General features: G+C 38.3%; 1 protein-coding gene across 3 annotated transcripts; it reads left to right on the forward strand.

Moving 5' to 3' along the window:
* The first annotated feature begins 7,973 nt into the window (after positions 1-7,973).
* Positions 7,974-18,693, forward strand: LOC110048183 (transmembrane protease serine 5-like). 3 transcript variants are annotated; one of them, XM_020753961.2, is made up of 4 exons: positions 7,974-8,344; positions 14,921-15,124; positions 15,766-15,939; positions 16,254-18,693. In XM_020753961.2, the coding sequence occupies exons 1-4, from the start codon at positions 8,239-8,241 to the stop codon at positions 16,703-16,705; spliced, it is 936 nt and encodes a 311-aa protein (XP_020609620.1). In that variant the 5' UTR covers positions 7,974-8,238; the 3' UTR covers positions 16,706-18,693. The 3 variants fall into 3 exon arrangements, with proteins under 3 accessions (XP_020609620.1, XP_020609621.1, XP_020609622.2); XM_020753962.2 differs by lacking the exon at positions 7,974-8,344 and adding an exon at positions 10,814-10,918; XM_020753963.2 differs by lacking the exon at positions 7,974-8,344 and adding an exon at positions 13,785-14,107.
* Positions 18,694-18,999: the final 306 nt, after the last annotated feature.

Here is an 18,999-nt window from a genome sequence, read left to right on the forward strand (position 1 = left end):
TATCCCTCTTTTATATTTCGGTTTGGGAAACAAAGTCTTCTACAGGGGCTACAAGAACATTCAAACATGCAACACAAGACAGACAGCAAGTGGGATGTAAGACAGCCTTTAATAATAATTAACTAATTAATTCTTTCCCTCTTAAATAAGTACAGAGAAAATATAATGAAAAAAAAAAACACCAATCCAGCGGGAAAGTAACCCGACTGGAATTAAAGGAAAATACTAAATCATACAAAAACAAAAATCCCAGTTGTGAAGCGAGTCAACGGAGCTATTCAGAGAGTAAATACTTCTACTATTGGCACGAAGCATTGATGCAGACGTAGGACCTGAAGACATCGACATTGTCCACCGCTTTAAAAAAGGTAATCGGCAACCAAATCCAATAATCGTTCGCTTTAATAACTATTACAGTAAGAAAGAAATGTATTATGGTCGTCGGAAATTACGCAAGTTAAACGTCCGACATATTTCAGGTGCTGAAAAAATTTACATAAATGAAAATCTAACTGCCCAAAGGGCTGCTTTATTCAAGAAAGTTCGCGACAAAAAACGGTTACGTCAAGGATGGAAAGTATGGACCACTGACGGAAAAATTTTTGTTAAACCCGATTTATCTTTAGACGGCTACGTAATCGGGATCAACAGCGTCGAAGATCTGGAAAAACTGTAGGTGTTTCCTTTCTTCTCTCCCCAACGAAACTACTCAACAGAACTGTCCCATATAATTACATAATACTATTGTGATTTACCTCTCGTTATGCGGTCCTCTTTGTTCGATTGCTGCTCCCAGGAGAGCGTTTTTTTAAAATAGCTTTTGTTTATTTGTTTATACTGTTTTATAAATTATCTGCGTACGTGAATTATCTGTGTACGTGTTGTGTTGTTCTTTGTCTTTTTTTTTACTTTTTTACTTTTTTCGCTGCTACAATCGTGTCGATACTAAGTTCAACAATCCAATAATACCTAACTGTCACATACTTGTTTTAGATTATGGCTAACCGTATTAAAATAATATCTTTGAATGTATCGGGTTACGAAATCAAGTCAACAGAAGATCAATCTTTTCATACCTTAAGAATCAAAAAGCATCTTTGTACTGTCTTCAGGGAACTTTTTCCAAGGAAGAGGATCAGAAGATATGGTCTGCGGAATGGGGAGGACAAATTATATTTTCGCATAGCTCCGAACACTTTAGAGGTGTATGTATGCTTCTAAGCGTAAATCTGGATTTTCTCTTGGTACCGTGCACGCTGACCGAGACGGAAGATATATAATTGCAAAAGTCAACATAGGTCACGAACAGCTTTTTGTTATCAATATTTATCCTCCAAATAAAGGAGCGGAACAAGAGCTATTTATCAGGAGTCTAGGCGCCAATCTGATTTCGACAACTGATATTATGAAGATAATTATAACAGGCGATTGGAATGGTTCTCTGTTCCCTAAAGACAAATTTGGCGGCCTTTGGTGGAAAGAAACAAACTACAGGAATTCCATTATTGGTATTATGGAAGAATTAGACCTAGTTGACATATATCGTAAGCTTCATCCAAGCACCAAAGTCTTTACGTACGAGTCGAAAAGTTTAAAGCTTAAATCTAGAATTGACTACTTTCTTGTCTTCAATATAATAGCCGTAAACTGGCATCAAGAGCAGAGGTCCGACCATACATCGCACCTGACCACAAAGCAATTTTCTTGTCTTTTGAAATCCAAGGGGAATTTAAAGGGGGCCCGGGATCGTGGAAATTCAATAATCAATTATTAGAAGACCAAGACTAAATAAATCGTATCAACACATTTTACCCCAAAATTCTGGATAAATACAGAGACGTTAGAAGTAAAAAGCTTCTTTGGGAAATGATTAAAGTTCAACTACCAAATCACGAAATCCTTAGTAATTATAGGCCTATCTCAAACCTCAAGGTCATTTCAAAAATCATCGAAAAAGTTGTTGCAGTACGTCTTCAGGACTACTTGGAATCCAACCAACTTAATGAACCGCTACAATCAGCCTACAAGCTATTTCATAGCTGTGAAACTGCTCTTGTACGTGTACACAATGATATTTTGCGTGCCATTGACGATCGTCACTGTGTTATACTCCTGCTACTTGATCTATCTGCTGCTTTTGACACTGTTGATCACGACATTCTTCTAACAAGACTGAAATCCAAGTTTTCAATCTGTGGCACTGCCCTTGAATGGTTTCGTTCCTATCTTACAAAAAAGATCACAGTCTCGTGAGCTTAAATGTGGAGTACCCCAAGGTTCGGTCCTAGGGCCAATCCTGTACTTACTTTATACTGCACCACTGGCTGACATTCTACGGTACCACGAAATGCAATTTCACTTCTACGCTGACGATACTCAGTTATATATCTCTTTTTCAACAACAACAACGACGTCGAATGAACTAATACAGTTGGAAAAATTGAGGAATGTTTGTCTGATCTTGACAAGTGGATGTCTCTTAACAAGCTAAAACTGAATAAGGACAAGACGGAACTTCTTCATCTATACTCGAAACACAACCCGCAGCAGTCTCTACCACCAATCCGTTTTGGTCAAGACATAATTCAGCCATCTCAATTTGCTAGAAACATCGGTGTGATATTTGACAGTGCCATGACTATGCTTCCGCATATCAGTTCTATTTGTAAATCAGCCTCTTATCATCTGCGCAACATCTCCCGGATAAGGAAATTCTTATCTACGAAAACCACCGAGATCCTGGTCCATGCTTTTGTGTCTTCCAAACTCGACCACTGCAACTCTCTTTTGTACAATGTATCGAAGTGTGCTTTAAAAAAGCTCCAGTCTGTTCAGAACGCCGCTGCCCGTCTTATCACCTGTTCCCGAAAGTACGACCACATCACTCCAATACTGAAAGAATTACACTGGCTTCCTGTTTCTGAACGCATTAAATTCAAGATTATGTTACTTACCTTTAAGGCTCTTCATCAACAATCTCCTGTCTACATTCAAGATCTAGTAACGTACTACCAACCTTCCAGAATCCTCCGACCATCACACTTATTACTTCTTAACCCCACGAATTTTCACCTGAAGACGTATGGTTCTCGAGCTTTTGCTGTTTCCGCTCCTGAACTCTGGAACAGTCTACCTGTTTCTATCCGTTCATGTGACAATCTAGGTTCTTTTAAATCTAAACTCAAAACTCATCTTTTTAAGAAAACTTATTATTCTTAGCGATTTTTACTTTTTATTGCCTTCTTAAATGCACATTTTCAATTATTAAGATTAGTATAGCTCATTTTGGCGAATTGTACAGCGCCAGGAGCCATAATCGGGGACGGAGATCGTAAGTCTCGGGATTCGCGCGCACCTATGATATGGGACAATTTTTCTATTTTTAGAACAAAGTGCGCCATCCTGACGTCATATATCGACGCGGATTCACGCACATGTCGGGGGCTCTCGCGTGGATGTTGTCACGTTGCGTGATCAAGTGGTGAGAGTTGAGAGATTCTCTTGCGTATTTTTCACAGCGATGACAGGGAATAAGGCAGGGAATTCGAACCAGGGCGCTTATATGTAGTTTTATGCTCTGAGCTAACGGAAAAGGTGGGTTTTTCAGGGTCGAAAACAAGACTTCAATCTCGCGCTGGGAATGAATAATAAGATCTGCTCGCGCTTGTTGTAAGCTTAGGCGTATGATTTTGCGTTTGTTCTGACTTAAGAATATAGCGAGAAAACTCTCTACTCTGGTATCGAGTTAATTTGTGAGTTTCTCAGACAATGCGTTTTGATGGTTTCTTATTGTTTCTGCTTGTTTGGTGAGTTTGCAAAAGTTTTTGACGCGTACAATTAGCTCATTTGCATGGTGCAGCTCGTGCACCGTCGAGTCCGAGTCGGTGTTTTCAATTGTCAACAAATCTTGACAAAGATTTCTTTCGTTATCTTTTGTGCTGAGATGTTGTAACAAATTTCACGAACGCAAAAAAGGCTACTAACATCATGTAAGTTCCTTCAACATAAGCATAGTGAAGTTTTACACTGCGAAAATGAAAATAGACAAGGAGTTTTGATAACTCGATCAACAAAATCGAAATCGTTATTCCAAGTTGATTAAAGAAAGCGTCATCGTAACTTTGCTGATTATCTCTGCTTTATTCCCATATTTTCAGCTTAGCTTTTAATATGTTATCAAACATTTATCAATCTAAAACATATTTAAAAACTATAGAGTTATTGTTTGAGTTCGATGTACGCTTTCACACGAAAGTGCGGCGGAAGTACAATTTGTCATGTTTACTGACTGTACAAAACACGCATCGGCGGGCGCTCTCATTTATCGACAACAGAGAATTTACTGGATTTTTACACGAATAAAACTGAGCAGTATCTACGGACGTAAAGTTATTGGGCCTTGATGAAACATCAAGCGTTGCTTACAATTCAAGCGAAAATCAAACTAGCAATTATGTTGTTTTACTCTTCGGTCGCTATAGACTGACAAATTCCTCGCAAGCGTGTGGCAAGAGGAGCTAGGAAACTATGAAGTCTTGAAGCTCTGCTATATCTAAATATATCCAGCTAGATTTTTGCTGTGTAATGGAAAAGCTGTTAATATTCAACATATGTGAAATTTAAAGTGGGGTAATGTACAGCTCATGTAAAAGAAGCATCCGTCGGAACACAACTTGGTCAGCGATATATATAAGCTTAAAGCGGAACATACCTAAATTCGACACTGTCTTACTTCACTCAAACTGGAGCAGCTTACGACGAACATACTTAAGCAAAATTCCAACAGACGTAAACGCGTTGAGTTGTGGGCCAAAAACATGAAAAATTTCGGGAATTTCGGACGCCATTTCCACCGCGCGAAATCCGCAAAAATCCTCGCAGCATGTACGCGCGTGTGCCGCAGGCGATGGCGCAATTTGTTCTAAAAATAGAATTATTGTCCCATATCATAGGGACAACCCCAATACTTGAAATGGCGCGCGCTTACGGTCTCCGTCCCCGATTATGGCTCCTGACAGCGCCTAGAGCAGGCATGGATAGGCGCTATATAAATATTTATTTCTTTATTTATTTATTATTACCATGTCCATCTATTCCAAGCGAATTTCCCCCTGTTTTATCACGAACTACTAGGATATTTTCAAGAATTGAGCAGTGCATACGGAGGAGAACCAAGAGGGAAATATATATTATGGAACAACAAGGACATAACAATTAATTAAAAAACACTGTTTTGGAAAACTTGGTTCGAGAGTGGAATTAATTTTGTTCAAGACCTCTTAAGTAAAGACTGAAAATTCTTATCTCTTGACGAATTCAATGAAAAATTTGGTTTGAAAGTCAATTACCCGCAATACTTTCAAATTATTGCTGCTATACCAAGTTCGCTGAAGCGAACTGGGCAGCAAACCCCAATCTCCATGCGGTGAATGCCTTTTTTCAATTCCTGATCTGCTCTACTTATCCGGAGATAGTACTCTACCCTTGTCTAAAATGCGCTGTAAACACCATTACAAACTATTTAACGAGTGTTCTGTGTCGGAACCTAGCGGAATAAAAAAATGGAAAGAAAATTGTCCAAACAGTTTTCTTGACTTGAGAAGCAATTTTACCAAGATATATCAGATTACTAAAGATAACAAGCTTAGGCGATTTCTATTTAAAATATTACACAGGATAATCATTACCAAAAAGGAACTTAAGAAATTGAATATTGCAACCGACGACCATTGCAATTTCTGTTCTAGGAGAGATTCTATAATGCATACATTTCTAGAGTGTGATGTCTCTATTTCAGTATTTTCAAGTACCGTAAAGTGGTTTAACGATATACACAAATTAAATGTGAGTCCTTCCGCTGAACAGATTTTATTCAACTTGACTGATGAAATAGCTTCGTTGACCTCCATCCAAAAGCGCAGACTGGATCTTCTCTTGCTTCTCATGAAACACTATGTCTATTCCTGTAAGATTTCTTCTAAGAACCCCAATATTTCTGAACTTCAAACCAAACTCCAAATGCAATGGAAAATCGAGCATTGCTCACTGACTTGATTTTGCAATTTCCCCCCTCAATATAGCTTGGCCTGTATAATGCAATAATGGAAATATGCTTTTTGTCGAGGTCTAAAAGTTGTAAGTAGCATTAGTAATTGAATTTTATTCCAAGTGACGTTAGTAATCGTAGTATAACTAGTGCTAATTAGTATTGTTAAACAACTTGAGATATCGTATTGTATTGTAAGTAGTGTAAGCATTTGTATTTCTAGTAGCGTGAGTGATGGTATTTTATTGTAAGTAATGTATGCCTGCATTGTAAATTACATTGAATACGAAGTATTATAAATAATGTAAGTATATCTATTAGTCTTGTAAGTAGCGTAGCTGTATAAGTATTGTAACCAGTGTGTGTAACAATGCATAATAGTAATAATAATAATAATAATAATAATAATAATAATAATAATAATAATAAATCTTTGCCTTGTCTAAGATATCGCAAGACAAACAGCACCCTGTATTAAATCGAGTACGATAACAGATACGAGTATGTAAATAGTGCATAATAAAGAAGTCGAGTTGAGTTGCACAATTTCTGTTCGCCATAACGGGCATAGCTCACAATTTAGAACTTCATCAGTTTACCATGTCTGATCAATTAAGGGCTCGTTGAGCCAACAGTCGAATGTCCTATCATTATTGAAATTCTCCATCATGTCGACGTTTTCTTTTTTAGCGGTCGAGCATTCTCAGTAGAAGTCCACCAAGATACTTTGTCGGGCAAAAAAGTTGCTCACCTAGTACTCTCCAAAACCTGTCGGTTATACACACCAGGGAAATTACTCAAAAATAATGTTTCTGATTACTGAAGAAATTTTCCAGTGCACTCCAGAGTTCAGTCTCTTCATTGTAATAGGTTCGATATCCAGGGTTCGTGGGTGGTATTCGTCTTCGCTGTTACTGTCGTTGAAATAATCCAAGCTTGCAAAACGAATTACCATATCTTTTTGTTGCTGTGATCTTGCATGGTTATTACTATTGATGTCAGTGTCGAGCTAGGATTTCTTGCACATTGGTACGAATTATTTGTGCCGACACGAAACCAGGTCAGATAATTATATCTCTGTCAGAAGAATATCCTCCGACCTCAATAAAATATTTATATCTCTTGCAAAACAGTCTCCGCCCAAGACATTAAATAAGTAAATAAAAAAAGAACTTTTATCTTAAAAAATCCCGAAATTACTATTGACAACAATGCAGTTCCTTTTCAGGTGAAAGTGAAACAAACATTGATACAAAAAGCGCTTCTCGCTGCCATTTTTTCCGTGGAATCTGCCTTTCTTGCTGCAAGTTTGCCATAGCTCCAATAGCGAAAACAAAATGATATTCCAACTCGCTTTCATCATTTCTTTTTTTATAAATGCAGCTAGTAGACATATTTGTCATTATAATACCACTGGTAAAATGCCAAACCGGAACGGATCTCCTGATGAGGTCGTAGTAGCGTCAAAACAACGAAGAGTGTTTTCTACGCTTACAAACGACATGTGGCCTAGAAATTTCCAATAAGTATTACAGCTAGCTATAACATAAACAGAATTGAAGTTAATGAACGATCTGAAACGTGTCAGATGCTAGGTATAGCTTATCCTGACTGAATACTTTATTTTCGTCAGTAAGAGGTTACACTGACAGACAAATTCTCTGTTTTTTAACGTTCATGTAACTCTTGACAGCTTTATTTCCATCACTCCCTTAACCCAAGCCGGTGGTTTCGAAGTTTATTTGACAATACCTTGCAGCTGGTTATAAACTGAGTTCCTTCTTTTATCCTATATTGTCCCATTCTTATCTTATTATCGTATCTCATCTTTTATTAGAATAATTGTTAGTGCAAAATGCTCTTAATCTAGAACTGACTTCTCATTTCAACCGGCGCACCTGATTTCAAACTTTTGATAGTCAAACTGTTCTTAATGGTTTGGTAAGCAGAATTCGTTTTTTTTTTTTGCAGTGATTCGATAATATAAGAGACAAACAAGATAATCAGTGTTAGCCGGATAAATCTTATAACTTAATGGACTGAAAGGATCATACGCACTCCCGCAACAACGTCACAAAGAAGGTGTGACCTGAATCCAAAGCCAGCTGCCGCCGAGTCAGTGAGCGGTATTTATTACTGAAGAGTCTTTTAGTCCGACATAGCAATTCAGTCGATGCTGTCTAAGGTACACTATGTTTTATTCCAGGAGTAAGTCATGGTCGATACTGCCTCTGGTCTTAATGCTTTACAAGTCCTCTACTGCGGAACGTTTTCACAATCTCTTCACTTCAAAGGGAGGTAAATTTTTAGGTCCTAGTATTATTTTTTCCTCTCGACTTGAAGAGCATTATTTAACATTGACTAAGACAATATTTTTGCCAAGACGAATTTTACTGTATTACTGAATTAAAACTTCTTATTATCTTCCATTCCAATTGGACGATGCACCAGAACAATTTGGAAGAAAAACCAAACGGCTATCTTTCGAGCAGAGCTTCCTCTTACTTATCGTCCGGTTCAAAACACTCAATCAAAAACACTTTCGACAATTCTCTGTTTTGTACAAGATACCTTGTTGTCTTACAAATTTAAACGATACATCTTCAAAATTGTTACGAATAGAAATATTATTTAAAAAAAGTAATTTAAGATTACTCGAGGATTACTCGGAACGTACGTTTGCGGAATTTTCGGCGGTAGGATGTTCGCGGTTCCGCCAAATTAAAAAATCGAGGGATCTCATCCGGACAAACAGATGTCGATAGTTTCATTTTAACAACGCCCTGACAACAACATCAGGACATCATAAAGCCAGCTGTCTTTTACTTTACATGAACCTGACTCACTCTGGTTTGTGACATTTAATGGAGCTTTCTTCTATGATCCCAGTGACCGGAACCTCCCCGGAATTCTCCGGATCACACCAAAATATATCCTTATCGGAAGTCACAATCCTACAGTTTTAGACCGTCGTCCCATACCTGTTAATGTTGCAGGAACTCAGAGTCCATATAGATTGAGTTTACAATTGTTTTTTTTTTCTGTATCACTATTGGAATATCGGCGTAATACATAATCCAATATATGCACTCGTTACAAAGTCTCCCATGCACTTCGGTTTCAATTCTCTCCTTCTAGCAACTCTTTGAAAAAGGCTTATTATATATGGAACACTCTGCATGAGGTATTTTGTACTCAGTCCCTTGCACATCACGTGATAGAAACTATTTTGGTTCGGCGCAGATGCAAAATTCAACTCGGCTTATGCTTACTTCAACAGTTCAAAGCCGTGAAAGTCATTATATTGTACGCTCGTCTAGTGACTCACGGCAGTCGTTTTTCCGAGTTCTTTTGCCTAGCTACTCCGGGTACTCAATGACAGAAAAGCCGAAAAATAAAACATAGAAAACCCTCTAAACAGTACTTTTACAAGAAGTTACAAGTAAATTAAGCTGTAACAGGGTCTTTATGCAGGTACCGAGAGAATCAGCAACTTACAGTAGATTTGTTCAAGCAGTCACACTTTCCATTCTTTCTGTCGGCATGTTCTAAGAACTCGATGAAAACAAGGAGAGGAGACCTATTTTGCTTTATCGGTGACCATCATGAGGCACGAGGGTATATATTGGGGTTTTTGTATTGGATACGAGAAAAATCAAATGTTATTCTTAGTTTGATTACCAGTACTCATCATGGCGGGGCACGATCAGCTATTGACTGACCTCTTTCTGACAGCTCACCATCAAGGGGCCGGTTATTTCAGGCTCACAGGGTTCGATAAATGAATGTTTAGAGTGTGTAAATATGTATAGTGAATCTGTCACGACGAAACTGTTCGGAATTAAGACTGTCAACCTGTCAACCGATGAGCGAAGAATGGTTTGTCAACCGAGAAGAGAAAGTAAATCAAGCTTATTGGTTTCACCTTTGTATTTCAGTTGTGGGGGTGTTTCTACGTAGACTGATTGCGTTCTTGTGAATTTTGCTTGGAGAAAATTTCCCAGTGCTGTTACAATTAATTTCGGTTGGCGCGATCCAAAACACCAACGAACCAAACTGGCCAGTGTTTTGAGAGTCTTAGAGAGCCAAGTGACAATGGTTCAATACTAGATCATATTAATGTGAATTATTCTTTTTGTTTCTGCACTGACACGTCGCTTACAAATTAACGAACTCTTACTAGCTGAAGAGCAGAGTGTTCAAAACCTGTTCGTAGGACAAAAATCGATTATCAGTCCCAGTTAAGGAATCGTTAAATGCGTATTTTGGAAAATCTATGCGCGTACTGTTAAAGAAATCGGTTTTAATTATACTAATTGGTGCAATGTTTTGTTGTTTCCAAAAAGTATGTGATAAAATATCTCAATAGTAATATTCAAAATTACAATAGCAAACGCCATTATTCGCGCATAGATTGGACTTTGTTTCGGTGCTATCAGTTTGCCTCGCCCTCGGACATTTTGTTTGTTTGTAAGTTTGATTTTTTTTGTGACAAGGCAGTGTTTCAGGTTAAAAAATGCAGGGGGTTTTACTACTGATTTGGGGTGTTACTGAATTTTTTTTCAGCTGTTAGCAGCAAAATGTCGTGAATTCATGTTATTCAAATCAATGATGGTGTTGTTCAAAATGATGTACAAGTACAAAAGCTCCATTTTCCAATTTACCTTTTTAATTCTTTACGTTTACAGAGGAGAAAATTAGCATCACGGAGTAATGTAAACAATGATGCAAAAGAAGGCGGTTAAAAGCAGTCACTTAGTGATCTTAGCGCCCATTTGAAAAATCGAGAACCATCTGGCAGTTTATCATCAGTCATGAAATCGTTTGTCATATCTATACTTCTGGGTCTTATCACTGGAACTTTGGGTTCAGGTACGCCACTATTTGTGGTAACACATCACTGTGCATCAAGCTCAAACACATCGCTCTAGTACGTAGCTTAATAAGTAGAATATTATGTATGTGTCCCTGGGTCCGTTATTCTGGTGTTGACCTGCCTACGAACCTTAACATCCATTGTTTTCTTTCTTATCAGTAACTACTTTAGGACCGATTTTATTTCTTGGTTTTCCTTGTATGTAAAAGGTTTAGAAAATGAAAGTCGAAAATTTGCGCGGGAATTGTAACGGTGGCGTTCACCATAGCTAGTTTAAATTCCTCAGTACATGTGCATTTTTCTGGGCTTATTTTTTGTTTTGTCTAACGAATCAGAATTAAATTGACGATGGAAGTTACGGCCGTAAATATTGCATTTAAAAAATACTTATCGAACGCGATTTTTCAAACTTTTACACGAGTCACAGAGGGTGGTAACTTACCATCTTACTCGGGGCATCATATATCTCATTAACAACACATAAGCGTGAGGGCTGAAGTGGGTAGACATTGGCCCGAAGTCTTGACATACAAATTAGTGAAAAAAGGAATTATGCCAATGTTCTCACACTGCGGTCGTGCCCAAACTGTTTAGAGTAGACAGCAGAGCGGTGTCCCCGAAGTTAGTGGTGGAGTAGCCTGCGAACACAGACGTGTTTCCGGCTGTCACTTGGTGCCCCTTCTCGGACCAACGTATTTGTTGTTCTCGAGACTCTTTTTCAGACCCTTAAATGCTTCTTCCATCTGCGTAAGCAGTTGAAAAGGTCAAACTCCATTCCCAGTTTCAGACCAAAAGACCCAAAACCATACCTTTCAGTACAGTGTGTTATTCTAATTAACAATTATTCGCCGAAGGCGAGATGGACATTGGTGAATATTTACCGAGACGAAGTCGAGGCAAACATTTACCAATGTTCACTGAGCCTGAGGAGAATAATTTTTTTAGTATAATTTTCAGAGGTGAAGATCAAGAACTGCAAAAAAAAAAAAAAAAAAAAAAAAAAAACAGGACGAAAATAAGGAACCACACGCGCCATTGTTCGTTTGTATACTCGTATACAGCCGAAGTCTTCATCTATTGTCAATCAATTTATAGATCGGGTTAGGTACTTAGGCAGTAAAACAAACAAGCAAACCTCTTCGAAAAATGATGTTACACGGTTAGCTCCGTGAGCGGGCGAGATGAAGAATATCCTGGGCTGTGATTGGCTACCCGAACGGGCAAGATGTCGTGATCTTGCCCGCTCGGGATTTCCCACTATGACCGGAAGAAGATAGTTTTCTTTTTCCATGTAAGGAATCCTTAATTGACCATGGATATTGGCCTAAACTAAACTAAAAATAAAAATGACCCAAAAAATTGCGCGTACGCTTACCATATTTGCAGAGCATGGTATAATTGGTCATATACCATGATAGCTAAGCCAATGAAAACTCTTGAATGACATTATCCAATGATCCAGTTTTTAGGACTAGGAAAAGTTATTTGAAATATCGTAGTCTATTGAGAAAATGTCTAATTCAACTCCTGAAACTGGATGAAAATTATCTACTCTTTAAACTGAGTAGTTATGTAAGCTGATATGTTAATCAACACTCTGTCGCTTATACTTTGTATAGTAAGAAACGATAAACTGTATTTCGAAACTACGCAGGCTGAAGAGAATCTAGGAAAAATCGACTCCTGAGGTCAATCGTAATGAAATTCTTTGAAAAACTGCGCGCAAGAAGTAAATCTTTAATTGCATGTATTTTTATGTAGCGTCGAGGGGGATGATACCTGTGGTGCTAAACGTATTAGTACGTTGTTCTAACTTTCCTCTATTTTAATTGAAAGGTGTGATGTAAGTAAAAGTTACAGAAAATGGATAAATAGTTCGTTCCCTTTATAATATGCCACAGGATAAATTCCACACTGCCAACACCCTGTTTGTTGGCAACAGTAAAACGTGTAAAGCTGTACATTGGTACAATTTTATTTAAAATGCATGCGGAATACTGAACACAAAAAACTGTAATATATTTCTGTTTTCAACATGAATCTTTGAACTGACTTCACAAATTGATCAGTGTTTTCTGTGGCTGTATTAATTATTTATTTCTTCCATTCGCAAATTAATTACACGGCTTCATGAATAGATTTATTAAGAAAGGAAGTAAAGATACACTGAAATATTAACGGATGCCTATTCGTTGCTGGAGCCCATTCGATTATTGTCAAAGGGAGACAATTCGAGAAAATACTCAGCCTTTAGCACGTTCAGTCCAAAAATTTTTTCGGGCTTTCAAAAAGGTTAGAACAAGATACGATTCCAGTCAGTTTCCATTCAGTCCTTTTGACCCCTTGCCTTATTTTGCATTAAGTGAATAAATATCAGACAAGATATTTCAAATATAAGCGAAAGCTATTGTGCACAAGTGAAACAAAGGTTGAAGCTATTACATCGAAACCTCATCCATTACTTTTTGATTGCATACTCTCCGCTTGGCTAGACCGGAGGCTCAGAGAAAAAGGCAGGCTTGAAATAATTAAGAAGCCTAGTGATTTTAATTGATGGTCGCGCTTATTGCAGGTATATATATATTTTGAATGGGTGGGAGGTATAAGTTATTAACATCAAATAAATCAATCTGACAGCCGCCCGTAGTCACTAAATGAATAAGGTTCCTCCTGTTTCCCAGACGTTTAAGAAATTAGGGAAAGATTCCTATTACGTTTTCTGAAAAAGGTATGATAACCGCCAGTCGTCACGCTTCCTGAATAGGAAAATAATAAACTCAGCGGAAGAGAGAAAACGAAAACAGTCCGGCTTAATGAAAAAGTAGCACATTACATTCAAAAGTGATTATTTATAAGGGTTGTAAATTAAAGAATCCTTTGTGCTTGCGCACCTAATTGAATGCAAATTATCAGAAGATTAGTCAGTGTTCCTGGCTTGGTAATTGCCAACCGCAATAAGAGACCAAATGCAGTTTGTCGATGTTTTGTAACCGCCTGCTTGCAGCTGTTGCGTTTTTTGTTTACTCAATATATTAAAGTTTCAATCGCTAAGACGTTAATAAATTTCTTCGAAGTCAGCCAAGGGAAGGAGGAGTTGTTTGGTCGGGGTGAATTTTATTTCGTCCTGACCATGAAGGAACTTTTTGTTCTGTGTTTTTGCCTTCTTTTTAGTAATATTTCTCAGGGTGAGTTATTTATGAGAAAAAATATTTAACAGATCTGTAATCAAAACTTACATGGTAAGCTGCGACGTTTATCCGCGGTAGTTTAACTGAGAAATGTTTTTAGGCTGTATTTTCACCTTAACGTTTCTGGACCAAGGAAAAATGCTAAGAGATTAAGGACTATTCGAGACCACACTGTAGAGCTATATCGTACCTCTTATATGTACACAACATTGTAAGTTTATAGTGTTTCTTGACCAAAATCAGTCGGAAAAAAACTTTCCTGATTTGGTAACAGTTCAAGTACGTTTTGAGGAACAATGCTATTTTAGGGTTTTTTGAGTTCGTGATTGGCGACTGAGTTGATAATCAACAAGCTTTTAAAAGGAACCGTTCACCAGCATTTTCCATTATAGACAAGAAAATTCACTCCAGACAATTCAGGTTCATACAAGCTTTCTTTCGATGATCTATCAGACCTACCAAAATCTTCTGATTAAACCATTGAACGATAGAAAACATTTTAAGGTTTGATAAGCTAGATTGCTGCGCTTTATAACTGAAACTTAAGTATAGGATTCGCTGAGAATGAAACCTTAGGGTTGAGAAATCTATGATAATACACAGATACTTAAAAAACCGCTTGTTTAAGATACGAAACTGCACTGCTCAATAGCAAATTAGGAGGTTGGATGAATATCTATTTTTACGCTGTGAATTACTCGGGGAATGGCTGAACTGAATAAATGTTTTCATTCCAATTGCTTCGCAGTGTAAACCACTGGCCCCTTTTGGAGGTTATTTATTGTGAATGTTTTTTCATGTTGTTTATAGGATATCCATCTTGTGGGATTGAGAGGTTTCATCAGCAGTTACGAGGTGACACAAGGAACCTATTTCGTCGAATCGTCGGAGGAACCCAGAGTGCACAGGGCGCGTGGCCTTGGCAAGTCGCTCTGCTTTTCAATGACACTCACTTTTGTGGAGGTTCACTCGTTTCTCCTCATTGGGTGGTCTCAGCTACTCACTGTTTCCATGGTAATATGATTAACATAGTTACTTTCTGTATATGTTATCCCATGAAGGAATTTCTACTCATACTCTTGTAGCCTTCATATCCTAGAGTCGTAGACATTCGGGTCAACCCTTCGAAGTTTCTTTTCCATGACCTTAAGAATTATGTAACTACAAGAGATTTTCTCGTGGTAACTATCTATGCCCTCTCGCTCGTGCTGACTGACGATGAAATCCATAACAAAACTGGTTTAAGGCCAATCCACGCTTGATATTTTCGTCTAAGCGTGAACAGCTGTTTAAATATATTTAACTGAAAATTATTCCAAAAAAAAAAAACCCACAACAACAACAACAGCAACTGAATTCTTTGGGAGTAGAGGTAGTGGCCCAGTACGTCCAGAGAGCGCCTTTAACCCATGTTACCTGGCTCGGCGTCATAAGTGGATTGAGTTTGTTGTTGGTTCTCGTCCTTGCTCCATGGTTATTTACTCGGGTTTTCCGGTTTCCCTCCCTCCAAAAAAAAAAACAACAACAACAACACTCCAATTGGATCTCGATGTACGAGAACTTGTAACGTATTTTACAAAGCCATGAAATCACAACTGCCTAAGTTTCCATTGCACCTTAGCATCATTGACTATTCCGCTTTTATTATCCATTAGATGCTTACACTTCAACGAAACCTGCTGACTGGAGGGTGGTCCTGGGTGAACATCACTTAGTGAATAAAGAAGTGTTCGAGCAGAGCAGAGAAGTAGAAGCAATTTATCTTCATCCCAAGTACAAGTCTATGTTTTTTGAAGGAATCTACGATACGCCACCGGATTATGACGTAGGTAAGTTACACTCGGTAGCCGTCAGAGTCCTCAAACCATGATCAGAAATGTTAAAGTGATTTGAAGCAAAGTAGCTAAATACTGGAAATTCATCTCATGATCATCTACAAGAACCAGTTGTGTCGTGTCGCCTGGATATCTAGCCCCTGGATCCTTTCAGTAAGCTTCAGTTGAACCGACACATTGTAGCCTGTTACTCTGTTACACAATTCCTGCGAAACTTTTCTGCTTATCAATTAGATACAAGACCTATCACATGATTATAACCCGGGATTTAACAAATATAGATAAAAACTCTGTCATTTAATCTACAGCGCTGGTCCGTCTATCAGAGCCAGCTGTGTATGACGGTTACGTTTCTCCAATCTGCCTCATTCATCCTGGGATGAGATTCCCCTGGGGAAAGGAGTGTTACGTTACTGGTTGGGGCCACACCCAATGGAATAGCACCCAACCCGACATCTTGCGCGAGGCGAAAGTTCGTCTGGTACCGTCCCAAATTTGTAATAGTGTCAAGTCCTACAATGGAACCATTCACAGCAGGGCTCTGTGTGCTGGATTCGAAGAAGGAGGCGTTGACGCATGCCAATACGACAGTGGAGGGCCACTGTCATGCGAGTATGGCGGGCGCTTTTATCTCACAGGGGTCGTTTCCTGGGGCCACGAATGTGCACGACCTCACAAATATGGCGTCTACGCAAACATGTTTAAACTCACTTCGTGGGTAAAGGAAGTGATGAACAAATACAACAACATAGAGATCTAGAGTGTTTCACAGTAATGACACCAACGAAGCAACGATGTAGAATTACGATGACGACCCTTATCTTTACCTGCAAAACGTTTTGCCATGCACGCCTGAAACACTAAGGAACTAGCTATTATTGGTTTGTCAACAAAGTAAATTTCATTATCAAGTTTGAATCCATATCTAGTGTTAAAAATGGTTATTTCGCCTAGGTTGTAATTCTTTCGTCTTAGCGAGTGTTTTGTTACAATGTTTATGATTCTAGGATGTTAAAACGATGTGAATGCCCTCAATTCAAAGTATAGAATTAGTACAACCTGATCAATATCGTAAAGCTTGTCTTATTTAAAAGCATATACAGCAGTATTTAAAACTGGATCATTAGTTAATGCAATTAAAGAGTTTCCATTGGCTTAGCCATCATGGTATATAACAAGAGAAATAGCACTGCAGTTAAGGTTACAGTATACCTTCGGGTTGGCAATTTTCTTCAAATTTGGATTTTTGGGTCAAAATAGTGGTCGAAGAATAATCTCTAATTTCTGAAAAAAAATTTTGAAAAAGGCTAAATATTGGCGGAGAAATGGCGGTTTTACGTTTTCACCGGAAGTAAAGGTTTACCTCTTGATTGACAGCCCTATGGCGCGTATGCAATCAACCGAGACGATTTTCGCGGGAATTACCTATATGGATGTCACGAATTGACTACTCAGTTGATCAGCATTGTTGTTCTGACTACCCAGCATTTTTGGTATTAGGCGTGTCTCTGTTAAGTTATAAGTAAACATAGACCACGTTTAAATCATGGACCAGTTCGAAAAAGCGAAAACAGCGAAGAACAAATGAAAATACATCAACGAGTGAAGAAGCGAAAGTTCGCCACGCGGATGAAGCTATAGTTATCGTATAAGGCGGCAAATATTCGTGGTAAGAGAAAAGAAAGGTTCTGTAAAAATTTCGGAACTTGACAGCAATAACAGGGATGCTGAGTCCGATATCGACGAATCGTCGGACTCATTGAGACCATTTGAAACATTATCCATGCACAGTTGCCCACACACAGTTGCTCTCTGCGCTTTCTTTTGTTTGTTTCCTTCGCTCAGCCACTCTAGCGTTCGTATCCTTTTTAGTCTTCCCCATTTTGCCAGACCAACTTCAAGAAAAACCGAGCTACAGAAAAATTATCCCTCTGCCTTCGGTTCCTTGAGCGCATTGCTAAACACAAGAGTTTTTTAGAGATTCGCGCGTAAATTTCACCAGGAGGTTAACGGTAGTAAACTTTCCCTGCACTGATTGGCTTAGTTATCTGAGAACCCAGTTGAAGGCGTTTGTGGGCGGAGTTTGTTTGCGAAGCATAAAATTTTTCTTAGCGCTGTTTTCTCGAATAAATTTTTTCACTTGAAGCAGACACTTTAAAGAGTTATAACTCAAAGGGATTTTGTTCAATTGCTCTTAAATTTGGACACTGGCTAGTTTAACATATTAACTACAAAAGCCTGTCTAGGAATTGTTAATTTCGAGATACTTTTTCTTCGAGTGGGATTTTTGTACGATCACTCCACATTTTTTAAATCCTATTTCGAAAATGTTCTGTAACTTTTTACTGCAATTGAATATGCCAAAACGCAGCCCCTTTTTTTTAAGCGCTTTGGGCCCTGAAACCGAGGAAAAAATTAAATTGGCGAAAAACGAAATTCGCTTTGACTTGTAGCTTTCGAAAGGTGATTCGGGCGCTCGCATTTAGTGGTCGTGAAAAATTCGATAATTCATTTTCTTTCAAAATTCTTGGTATAGTTTGATAGCCAGCTCCATAAGCTTTAATTTGATATAGGGGTTTAGGTATCTACAGCTTAAACTGCACGCGCTATATCGCTTGCGCGCGAGACACCCCTGAAGGTATACTGTAATCTTAAAAAGACTTTAATAGGATGCTTACTGTTTAAAAAACTCATTGCTTCAAATAACTCTGACATCCAAGAATAAAGCTCTCAGTGAAGAATCATAAATGGGGTGGAATTCAAAACAACAACGAAAAGTATTTTTTTCAGTTGTCGGGTGGCCCGTTTGCAGACATCTACGAGGGTGTCATCGGTAGACATCCTTTCCTAGTGTCACAAAGGAATTGTAAGACGTCTGCACGCAGGGTAAAGGCTAAAAGGGTGAAAGATGTCGATCACGGGATTGTCCAATTGCAGGTATCCAATTACATTTTGTATTTGATACCTGTCATTGGGTACGCCATTCGCATGTCAATTACGCGTACGTAAAGTGCCACTATGATCAAATTCTCGATACCCAATTTTTCACATTTT

This window comes from Orbicella faveolata, unplaced genomic scaffold, assembly GCF_042242905.1.
Source record: "Orbicella faveolata isolate gen_17 unplaced genomic scaffold, um_ofav_v1 contig_24, whole genome shotgun sequence".
In the NCBI taxonomy this organism is placed as follows: Eukaryota; Metazoa; Cnidaria; class Anthozoa; order Scleractinia; family Merulinidae; genus Orbicella; species Orbicella faveolata.

Bases quoted from the DNA above. Each gene is read 5' to 3' on its own strand.
- LOC110048183 (XM_020753963.2), top strand. From the start codon at position 13,822: ATGCAAATTATCAGAAGATTAGTCAGTGTTCCTGGCTTGGTAATTGCC. The intron at 14,108-14,920 runs GTGAGTTATTTA...TGTTGTTTATAG, and splicing joins TTTTAGTAATATTTCTCAGG to GATATCCATCTTGTGGGATT. The intron at 15,940-16,253 runs GTAAGTTACACT...TTTAATCTACAG, and splicing joins GCCACCGGATTATGACGTAG to CGCTGGTCCGTCTATCAGAG.